Source organism: Leptosomus discolor, chromosome 7, assembly GCF_034619465.1.
Source record: "Leptosomus discolor isolate bLepDis1 chromosome 7, bLepDis1.hap2, whole genome shotgun sequence".
NCBI classification, from domain to species: domain Eukaryota; kingdom Metazoa; phylum Chordata; class Aves; order Leptosomiformes; family Leptosomidae; genus Leptosomus; species Leptosomus discolor.
In genome coordinates this window covers 62296431-62307864 of record NC_141397.1, presented here as the reverse complement: position 1 = coordinate 62307864, position 11434 = coordinate 62296431, and the positions used below count along the sequence as shown (strand labels likewise).

Below are 11434 nucleotides of genomic sequence, written 5' to 3'. Positions count from 1 at the left end.
TCAAAACACACACGGCGACTACCAAGGCTCAGGAAATCACCTCAGTCACACCCAGGCGCCTCTCCAAGACAGACTGACCAAAAAAATAAAGCCCGCAATAAGCGTCTTGGCTGAAGCCGTCCACAGGACGCTTGGGAACAAGTAGTCATGGGTTTATCTCCGTTAAAATGGGTTGTGCTGGGTGAAATCAAGTCGTTCCCTGGGGGATGGAAGGAGAGCTGGGTCTGAGGGCAGCCCCTGCCCTGCTCCAGAAATTCTGCTCAGAGCCCCCCAACAGCAGAAACGCCCCGGGGCGATGCTTTTACAACACATTGCGGGGGAAACACATACCCTCCATTCACCCGCATACACGACCGTTACCGCTCTTCCCTTAAGACAAACGACATTTATAGATATATTTGATATTTCTGTATAAAACTCTGTGTTTGAAAGGGTTGGGGGGAATGCCTTGGCGACACGGGCGCCCGGCTACGGGCTCTGCCCCGGTATAAGGCGCCCCGGGGGGGGTACATTCAGCGGGGCCGGGGCCGGGGCCGGGGCCCGGGCCGGGGCGGGAGCGGGGCCGAGGCCGAGGCCGCGGCCTGGTCCGGGCCTTCCCGGGCCTCCCCGCGCTCCCGCCCCGCCGCGGCCGCCAGCGCTGGAGCTACGGCGCCACCTGGCGGCCGCGCGGAGCCTCTCTCCGCCACCACCGGCCCGGGACCGCCGGGTCTGAGCTACCCACCGGGGCGGGGGGGGGGCCAAGATACCAACCGGGACCTTCCCGGGGAAGGGAAATCCGATCGTCTTTGGTCTCGCTCCGGTTCGAGCGGGGAGCAAAGGGCCGCGCCGGGGCAGCGGGGGATCCTTTCCCAGATCGCCCTCCCCACACACACACCCCTTTTCCAAACTGGAAACGCGCTTTCATTTCCCCGCTCCCACCACCCCGCCTCCGCCTGCTCGCTCCGCATTTACTGCCACTCGCGAGCAGCAGAAGCACCCACAGCAGCGCCGGAGAGCCGGGGATCCTGCAGGAACCGCCACTCGAGGACGCGGTCTGAATTTTGCTGCCGGTTTTTAAACAAGAGGGGAACCGCCAGGGGTACAGTGCAACGTGGGAACACACGTTGGAAACCGGATTTTGAAAAGTCTCGGGTGGTATCTTGGCAAAAATAGCCGTACAGGGTTTTGCTTTTTGTTCTATTTTTTTTTTTTTTCTCCTCTGTTAACATCACAGTGCATCGAGCCGTTAGTAATAAAATAGCTTTCGAGGTTCAGGTGGGGGAAGGAAATCTCAGTAGGGGGAAGCTGAAGTTCCAGGTTCAAGCTTTGTATTCCTATATATATATATATGGGTTTATATATATATATATATATGCATTTTTTCAAAACGTTTTATTAGGAAAGCTATACCAGACGCATCACTGTACAATGATTAAACATTACCTTTACAATTTATATTCACTTGAAATTACAGAATAAATATATGCACATTGTTGTACCTTTGTGTCTGTGTGTGTGCGTGTATGTGTGTATGAGAGAAAACATTAAAGGTGCTTCCTACAAAGCTGTTAGTGACAGGTGCCCAGTAGCTTTTTTTTTTTTTTTTTTTTCCTTTCTTTTTCTGTATATTTGCATGTTGCTTTTATTAGGAAAGTGCGGATGTCCTCCAAAAAACCATGGCGTCATGATGAAGTGTCACTGAGCATCCCCTAAGTGTGTGCGCCACGTGGTGACATCCTTTGGGCTGCTCGGCTCCGGGTGGCTTCCCCCAGCCCTCGGGATTCCCCTCCGCGGCCAGCGGGACCCCGCGCTGCGCGGCGGCGGGCGCTGCGCGGAGGGGCCGGGCTGGCGGCGGGGGGTGGCGGTGAGGGTGAGTGTGCGTGCGAGGGAGGGAGAGAGACAAGAGTGAGACATTCGAGCAAGACCCTCCCCTCCCTTCCCTCTTGCAGTTTCCAGGCATGCAGCAAACTGCGCTCGTTTGCTTCTTTGCATTTTTTTTTTTTTTTAAATAAATGTACAGAATCTGTGCCATGATGGGCAAGAAGAAAGCAAGCCACAAAATGCCATCTTCCCTCCCCCTCCCCTCCAAGGGAAAATATAAAGAAAGTTTACTGCAACTGAAAAAAAAAAAAAAAAAAAGGGAAAAAAAAAAGGAAAAAGAGAGAGAGACACACATAGAATTTACTTAATCAGGATCAATACAAAGATCCCCGATAATAATAATAATAATAATATACCTTAGACATGGCACAGTCAAAGTCTCAGTTTCAGTATAAAAAATAATGATTGATTAACATCTGCTGGCAAAAGTCTGCGAAGGCACTTCATCGATTAATGATCTGAGAACGGCCCTTCCCCGCAGCGCGCACATCTGGCGGGGGAGAGCACACAGCTGTATCCTCTACTCGCATGCGGCGGTGCCGGGGCGGGCGGCGGGGCGGCGGTCAGAACCGGTACGTGGTCTTCTCCAGGACTTCGAGGTAATCCGGCTTGGTTTGGAGTTTGGCCCTTAACTCGAGGTATTCGCTTGTGGGGGTTTGGTGGTCTGAGAAGCCCTTACCGGCCGCGAAGAGGAGGGTTTCCTTCAGCCTGGCGTCCTGCTGGAGGTCCGGGTATTGCATGCCAGGGGGGTGGACGTGCAGTTCCTTCAGCTTGGGCACGGTGCCGTACAAGCAGTCCACGAAGCCCACGGCGCAGGGCGGCGGGCGGTCACGGTCCCGCGGGGCTCCTCCTCCTCCTCCCGCCGCCGCCCCCCCGAGCCCTCCGCCGCCCGCCGCCAACCCGCCGCCCGCGGGGTGCTGGGGGTGAACGGCGACGATGGTGTTGAGCTGCGAGCTGGACACGGCCAGGCTCCACTCCTGCTCCTTCTCCAGCAAAGTGCGGTAGTTGCTGCCCGGTTCCTGCGCGGCGGCGGCGGCGGCGACGGCGGCGTGGGCAAAGCGATCGCCGCCGCCCCGCAGCAGCTCCGCCGCCTCCCCGCCACCGCCGCCGCCGCCGCCGCCTCCCGCTGCCGCCGCCGCCTCCTCCTCCTCCTCCCGCGGCTTGTAGATGGGGTTGTTGCACATCTGGGTCACCGGGTGCGGGATGTAGTCGTAGACGTGGCCCGCCGGGGGCGCCTTCTCCGGGGAGCGCTCCCCCACCCCCCCTCCGCCGCCGCCGCCGCCGCCGCTCCCGCCGCCGCCGCCGCCGCCGCCCTCCTCGAAGAGCCGCGGGCAGCGCAGCGGGACGCCGCCCAGGTCGGCCGCCTCCGCCCGCGGGCCGCGGAACGGCAGCTTCCGCCTCCGACGGCGCAAAACGAAGGCGAAAAGCCCCGCGGCGACCAAAACGGCGGAAAAAAAGAGAACGAGGAGGCTGAGGATGAGGACGGAGAGCGGCACGGCGGCGGAGGCCGGCGGCAGCTCGTAGGCGGCGGCGCCGGTGGCGGCGGGAGGCGGAGGGGCGGCGGGGGGCGAGGCGGCGGCGGCGGCGGCGGCGGCGGGGCGGAGGGCGGCGGGGCAGAGGGCGGCCATTTCCAGGGAGCGGAGGTCGCGGCGGGCCAAGCGCTCGGGGCTGGCGCACAGCACCTCGCCCACGACGCTGACGGAGCTGAGGGCCTCCAGCCACTGCTTGAGCGGCACCAGGTCGCAGGTGCAGTCCCAAGGGTTGAGCTTCAGGTCGATCTGGACGATGGCGTGAAGGTGCTCCAGCACCCCGGCCACCGGCAGCGCCAAGAAGTGGTTGTTGCGCAGGTTGAGGCGGGCCAGGGAGGTGCCGGCGAAGGCGTCGGTGGGCAGGGTGCGGAGCAGGTTGTCGTTGAGGAAGAGGAGCTTCAGGTTGGGCATGAGGCTGAAGGCCGCCGGCTGGATTTCCCTGATCAGGTTGTACTCGAAGTACAGGTAATGCAAACTCTGCAGGCCCCGGAACATGCCCGGGGTGAGCCGCTCGATGTCGTTGCCGTTCAGGTACAGGCTCTTGAGATTCGGCAGGTTGATAAAAGCCCCGTCCTGCACGTAGGAGATCCGGTTGTTCCCCAGGTGTAAGAGATCCAAGGAGGAAAAATTCCAGAAATCGGAGCGGTAGATTTTCTGGATCAAATTCCCGCTCAGGTAGAGCTTCTTGGCGTTCAAGGGCCTGGGCAGGAGCTCGGAGATGTTGTGAAACCCTCGCTCCTTGCAGTTGACCGTCAGGCCCAGGTCGTTGATGTGCAAACTGCAAGAGCACCCGGTGGGGCAGATGATGGGGATGGGGGGCCGGGTCTGGTAGGCAGCCACGGGCGGTTGGTTGGGCCCGGGGTACAGGCCGCGGGGTGTCGGGGGAGGCCGGGGCGCCCTGGGCTGCTTGGTGGGTTTGGGCTGCTTGTTGGATGTTTTGTACTCAACCGAGGAAGCGGTGAAATGGAAGGAGGACAGCATGGAGGAAGGCTTCGTAGGCCACGCGTTCTCCTTGCTGGACGACAGCTGAGGGATGCCCAGGCTGGCTTCCACCTCGGAGTCGGACAGCATGGGGCAGAGCTTACTTCGTTTGATTTCCCGCAGGTCCTTCCCGTGGAAGTGGAAGGGGGTCTCGCAGGTGATGTCCCCCACCAGGGCGGTGTAGGGGATGCGCTCCAGCCAGCTCTTCAGCTGCACGATCTCGCACGTACAGTTCCACGGGTTCTCCTCCAGCTGGATCTCCATCAGGCTCCTGCCAATATGGTCCAACATCCCGCGGTACGAAAGGACTTTTAGGCGGTTCCCGCGCAAGTCCAAGTGGGTTAAGGACACAGACTTAAATAAGTTGGTGGGAAGCATGGGGATAAGATTGTCATTTAGGATAAGGACCCTCAATTTACTTAGGTTTCGAAATGCCCCGCTTTCAATCCGTTTAATGACATTGTAATCTGCCTGCAGATATTCCAGACTTTCCAAACCCAGGAAAGTGTCGTTTCTAAAAATGTCCAATTTGTTTTCGTGCAAATACAACCTCTTCAGAACTCGGAGCCCGTTAAAAGCCCCCGTCTGAATGTCCTGCAGTGCATTGTTCCCAAGGTTAATAGACACAGCATTGTTCAAGTGAAGAAAACTGTTGGTGTACAATTTCCTCATGGAATTCCTCTGCAGATAAAGTTTAAAAGGTCTCGACCACGACTCTGTTATCTGACTAATATTTATAAATCCTTTGTTGTCGCAATGTATATGGAAAAGGCTCTCCTTCACTTCACAGTAACATGGATCAAAGCAGGGCTCATCGAGTTCCTCCGAATCCTCTATCAAGGGAATTGGTGTAGTCCATGCTAGAGCAATTGTGCTTAGAAGAATTATCCACAACATCCTCCCTTTATGAAGCGTCTCTGCCGTGGAAGGTTTCATCGTTGGTTGATGTTTACAAAACTGCAACGGGAAGAAAAACGCAGATTTCAGTATTTCTGTCCTGCCCCACTGCTTTTGCTAAGCCCCTACCTGCTAGGCTCGTGTCAGGCTCCTGGAAAGTTCAGCGGTGGTTGGGCAGACGTTCACAACCAACTCTAGGGGGGTCGGATGGGCGAGCCTTGCCCTGATTTGTACTTAAGAGATGTTAGAAGGTTGAATCCCGCGATAGCAGCCTCCCATATCCCCCCCCCCCCGCCCCCCCTTTTGGTTAATGCCACCTATAAAGAGGACAGCACATGCGGACCACACAGCAACACGAGCACACGGGCTGAACGTGTTGCGTCTTTACATGTTTTCCACCGCAGGACCAGTGGTTAGAACGACCCGTATCTCGCATTTGTGGGCGATTTTAGCTCTGTAGCCACCGTCGCCCCGCATCGACTACGGCGGCGGCGGGGGGGGGGGGGGGTGGGGTGGGAGATACCGGTGGGCAGATTTCTCCGGTGTCGCACTCCATCTTTCGTACATGCAAACTCCCAAAGTTACTGAAGCTCAGTCCTCGAATCTCTCTCCCTCCCGGCTCCATCTATTCCATACGTAAGTTCAAAGGAATGTGCAAGGTTTGCTGATGTCCCTGGCAAAACGGTTCCCTTCAGAAATCCCCACAGTGTCTTTAAAATAGTAAATGGTTAACAACCCTGATTCGAAAGAAAACCTTCCCCTTTCAAATGCACCGATAAATTAATGCAACTGGTATATTATCTGATAAATACATACCACATATTAGTCATTTTAGCTGATTAAAGCATTTAGAGATGATTAATCTTTCTAAAGCACATGCCCATGCGATCAGCAGATCTAAAGGGAAGTGACAGCTAAAGAGGCACCTAGGACTGAAACGCTCAGCCTGCCCTGGATTAGGGTATTTTGCGCCCCCAGGACCAAGCAGGAGACCCGGTTAAAAAGCTGAAAGTGGAAGAAAAAATACCTTGACACTTACCAGCCGATAAATTATCTATCCTACTATATACGTTTCCGAATGAGGACACCATTCTTCTCCAATCAGATGAAAATAATACTGTACTAATGAGATGCAGCTCCTTCAACATATGGTTTCACCCTTCCTTTCCCCAGATATTTTAAATGTATGGGCACAGAGAAATGCTAAGGATGGTGATAATAACGGCGGTGATGCAGCCTTCCTTGAATCGCTGAAATGCCCATTAGAATTATTCGGAGCGATCGTCGCTTTTAGTCTTAATCTTTCAATAGAAAAGGTCCTTTTTGCCTTCCTCGTGTAAGAACTAGAGAATTTTGCCCCCCATCCGCAAACTTAAGAGCAGAAAGATGCATTTAGGGGAGAGAAATGCCAGAGGAAGAGAAATCCTACGGATCAACTTGCAAATGAAACCCTCCCCTGTGGGAAAGAGGAGATGGTTGAAAGCATGAAAAGAGAAATACCCTCTGCAATTAAAACCAGCGTCTAATTGGGAAGAAGGGAGAGAGATGAGAGCTATATTGCAGTATCAGTCTCTCTGTCTCCTTTGCAAAATATTAGCCACTTAAGTTCTTTCTCTTCTGCAAGGGCTGTAATAAAAAATAAGAAAAAAAATAAATAAAGAGGATTATTATATCTTCTTTTTGGAAGAGGGGCTGTCTTTGACCCTAGGCGGTAACAAAAGGATCCAGAAAGGTTGTACTTACCGGTTTGCAGGAGAGATTTTAGCACATCGTTACCGAAAAAAAAAAAAAGAAAAAAAAAAAAAAAAAAAGGGGAAGGGGGAAAAAAAAGCTCGAGTTTAAAGATTGCTGGTTTCTCTCTGTCTCTCCCTCTCTGTGTCTCTCTCTCCCTCTCTCTCTCTCTCTCTACTCCTGCTGAAGCTGAGGCAAAAGGGAAAAAAAAAAAAAAAAAGAAGAAGGGAAAAAAAAAAAAAAAAAAAAAAAAAAAAAGAAGCAAGCCTGAGACGTGCTGGGAATGCAATGAGCCCCTCAATGATCTTCTTTAGGATGCAGAGCTGCTGTTTGGCACACTCAATGGAGGAGGGAGGAGAGGGGCTGCTGCAGGCTCCAGCGCCGCCGCCGCCTTCTCCGGGCACCGGCAGCGCGGAGCGGGAGGGCTGGGGCGCGGCGGAGGATCGCGGGCTTCGCTCCTTCTCCGTGTGTGTGTGTGTGTGTGTGTGTGTGAGCGTGTGTGAGTGTGAGTGTGTGTGTGTGTGTGTGTGTGTGGTGATGTTGTTGCCCTGGATCAGGCTTTTCCACGTCATGAAAATGAGCTTCAAGAAGGGGAACAAATGAAGGGGGCGCGCTTGGCACCAGGTCGGGGGCGCGCATTTGGGAAGCCCTGACTGTACATTTTCTTTTTTTTGTTTGCTTTTTTTTTTCCCCCCCCCCTCCCTGCCTTTTTAATTTTTTTTTTTTTTTTTTTTTTTTAAGAGGGAAGGAGGGGGCTGGTTGGCGGAGAGGAAGGGAAGTGGGAAACGAGCAGATGGGGGAGGAAAAAAAAAAAAAAAAAGAAGAAGAATCAGAGAGGAAAAAGCCGCCGGGATGGGTCACACTTTGCACAACCCCCCTTTCTAGAAAAAAAAGAAAAAAAAAAAGGGATAATAATAATAATAAAAAAAAAGGACCAACTCTGGAAGAAATCAAAGATGCTCTGACTGCAAGCGCCAGCCGAGCTGCGGGGGCTGCGGCGGAGGGCAGCCCGCTGGGCCCCGGAGAGGGGCAGCGGTGTCCCGGCCCGGCTCCCCCCGCTGCGCACCCCTGCGCCGCCGGCGCCTCCTCCTCTCCGTCCTCCGCGCCCCCTGTCCCTCTTCCTCCCCTCCTGTCCCGGTGCCTCCAGCCTCGCAGCCTCTCCGGGATCCAGCAGCCTCCCGCCCGCCACGAAGCCAAAAATCTCTCGAGGGAGAGACCCGGCACCTTTCGCATCCTTCCAGCCGGCGCTGCCGCCCCCGCGGAGTGTGCGCGGAGGCGGAGGGCCGCGCCCGCGGAGGGCAGCGCCGCCGGCCGGTATCTGCCCGCCCCGGGAGCCGCAGGCAGGTAACGGGGCTGCGCGGCGGGGGGGGGGGGGGGGGCGAAGCTGTCCGCGGAGGGCGGCGGATCCGCGGAGAAGGGCGCAGCGGGAAGCTTGCGCGGGTTCGCCCGAAGTTGGCGGGCGAGATGCGCGGAAGGGCGGGGGGGGGGGGAAATGTCGGGGGGGGGGGGGAGCGGTGTTCTGCGGGCAGGGGAGGTGACCCCCGCGGTGCCTCTTGCATCCCCCGCCGTCCGCACCCATCCGCGCCCATGCGCACCCGTGCGCGCACACACACACACACACACACATCCATCCCCAGGCACGCACACCCATCCCCGGGCACACCTAGGCGCGTATCTCCGAGCACAGCGGGGCCGAGAGGCTGCGCGCCCCGCGTAAGTGCCCGGGGCAGCCCGCAGCTCCCCCCCCCCCCCCCCCCCCCCCCCCGCTCCCCGCTCCCGGCTCTCCCCTTGAACCCAAACTCCCCTTCCCACTCGGCCGGGAGGAGACTTAACTGGAACCGCGGTTCGGCAGCAAAAAGTTGACGGGCGAAGCCGCAGGTGCGGGAGGGAGAGGAGCCCGGGGGGGCCCGCGGCCTCCTGCCGCCCCGACGGCGCTCTCCGCGGGCAGGGGCGCTGACTCCGCGCCCGCGGACATGCACCATCTTTCCCAGCCTCCGAAAGCTCTCCTTCAGCGGTGCAATATGGACGCACCGCTCCTTCCTAATTAAATTGCTGCATCATTCATTTTTCTGACGCGGGAGCGACATGGGGTACCAGCAGGCAACGTGCACCTGACACCCCCCCGGTAAAACAAAAAAGAAAGGGGGAGGGGGGCGGGGAAAAAAAAGGCGAAAGGGGAAATCACAACAGTTTGTTCTTGTAACAAGCGGCTTGAGCAGCAACTCAGGGAACCCTGTGCGCTCCCCCCCCTCCCCTCGCCTTGCACCCTGATATTTGGGGGGGGGGGGGGGGGGGGGCGATGCTGGTCCCAGCGGCAGCGGCCGGCGCTGCGCTCCGTGCGGGCAGGGGTGGGGGGGCTGCAGCCATCCTGCCCTGCCCTTGCACTGCCCCTTCTCCCGGCCGGCAACTTTCCGAAATGCCACCGAATGACGCCCGTCATCCTTTTCAGGGCTTCTGCCTTCAAGTTTTGCAGATGGGCTGGGGAAAAGAGGGGGGGGGGTGGGGGGGTGGGGGGGGTGGGGGGGGGGGGGAGCTGCTGGGAGGGGATGGTCCTTGAATGCAAATCAGCGAGCGCTGCAGGGCTCCTCGGGGGTGGCAGCGTCCCCGCCGGGTCCCCCGCTCGCTGGCAGATCCCAAGGGCAGCCCCCCGGCTCCCGGCCCTGCCCGGGGTGGGGGGCTGCGCTGCCCGCACGCCCCTGCCCCTCGCCTCCTGCTCGGTTGTCCCCCAGGGGCAGCCCACCCCCCCCCCCCCCCCCGCGGGATGCCCTCAGCGGGAGAGGAGGGATGTCGCCCCTCACCTCCTGCTGCCATCCTTTACGCGTCCTCCAGGAGATCTCAGCTCGCCGGAGAGGCGGCTCTCCCTGGGTTTGGCCGGGTGGCAAGACCTGTGTCCCCTCGTCCCCCCAGCCAGGGGACAGAAATCACGGCGGGCCATTCCCCCCCCCCCCCCCCCCCCGTCTCCCTCCAGCCCAAGCAGCTCGCAGCCTTTCTGTCTCTGCTCGTGGTGTCGGCACAACCTGCTGAGAACAGGATCAGCGTGATTGGCAGGAGCCCTGGCTAAGGGTACGGCGGACTGATGTAACCAAGATTAGGACGTCACTCGGTTATTATTAATAATTATTATTATTGGCAAGCGAGCTATTTCCTTGCAAAACCCTGTCCTGGAGCTGTGAAGATGCATGTCATCTGGGTGGGAAGCTGGCAGGTGCCCCCCTGGCTGCCTCTTTCCAGCCTCAGTTGTAATTACTGAAATGCACCTTTTCCCCCCGTGACAGCCTTGTGAAAATAAGGGAGAGAGGAGCCACGGATAACTTTTGTGACAAATGAGGAAAGGATGCTCGAACCATTATTGTACCTTTCCAAAAGTATCCTTACAGCACTCCGTTTCCACTGGAGGCGACCATTCCCCCCACTGCAGTCGTTGCAACGCAGTCATTTAATGCCTCATTCAGCCTGCAGTGTAAACCAGCCCCTTCCCTTTCTCATAGAAGTGGCAATGGTTGAGAGAAGGAGGGAGTTTTCTACCAAAGCTCGCCCTGCCTGTCCAGAAAGAAATATTCTGATCTTTAATAGTCTCTTCTGTCTCGAGCAATCTATGGTAAGGGCAAAAGCAATAAATAGTGCAAGGACAAGGGAAACTCTCTTGTAATTATTATAGATGGGAGCTGCTTCCTGGCTCTTTGTATTTTGTTTAAGCCAGGGAGTAGTTTAGAGGTTCTGGATCTGAGTGTTGAAAGGTTTTAGATACAGCCAGTGCCTGTGCTCCAGCTGCGTTTCTGCCTAAAAGCCCTGGCAAAGCCAGCTCCTGCCACGCGCTCACGCCCAGCTCACCGCCCGCCGCCGGCGAGGAGGGGGGATCGCCTCGAGCTGCCATTTATCGGGGCAGGTGAACACGGGGGACCCCAAGTGCGCGAGGGGGAGCAGAGAGGCACGAGCGATGCTGCGATGCTGCTTAATCCGTGACGCAAACCCCCTCATGCACTTGCTTGGGAGAGCTGCCAGGCGGGTGCTCCGGGGAGGGATGCTCGTGTGCCCCCCACCGGGGTGTAGAGCAAGGCCCGTGGCTCGGAGGGGGCTTCCCGCGGGGCACCCTGCCTTTGGGGATCTCGTCGGTGTAACGTAGAAATCCTTGAAACAGGAGGAAAGGCCGGAGCGCTGGGCTGTGGGAAATACAGTGCTGTAAGTCTCCAGCAGGCAGAGAGGGGTCCTGGGCAGAGGCATTTATGGCTGCAAAGGCTGCAGGAGGCAGACGTCTGATACCGCCATCAGCCTGCCTGCGCTGGGTTCAAAGCTGAGCCTCGCGGAGCAAAGGCTTAAAATTCCTTCGCTCCTCTGGTGACCCCTCTTGTGTCCCCATGAGATTTCCATTTGTCTGGTGTATCCAGATAAATACGTTTAACATTGAGATCCTCCACCCCCCCCACCCTGTCCCGCCC

General features: G+C 57.3%; 1 protein-coding gene across 1 annotated transcript; it reads right to left on the bottom strand.

Moving 5' to 3' along the window:
- Positions 1-2423: 2423 nt before the first annotated feature.
- On the bottom strand, positions 2424-5306 carry SLITRK3 (SLIT and NTRK like family member 3). The gene has a single exon (XM_009957828.2). The coding sequence runs from the start codon at positions 5304-5306 to the stop codon at positions 2424-2426; it is 2883 nt and encodes a 960-aa protein (XP_009956130.2).
- Positions 5307-11434: the final 6128 nt, after the last annotated feature.

What these genes read in the sequence shown, in the direction of transcription:
- SLITRK3 (XM_009957828.2), bottom strand. Translation starts at nt 5,306, where the DNA reads ATGAAACCTTCCACGGCAGAGACGCTTCATAAAGGGAGGATGTTGTGG.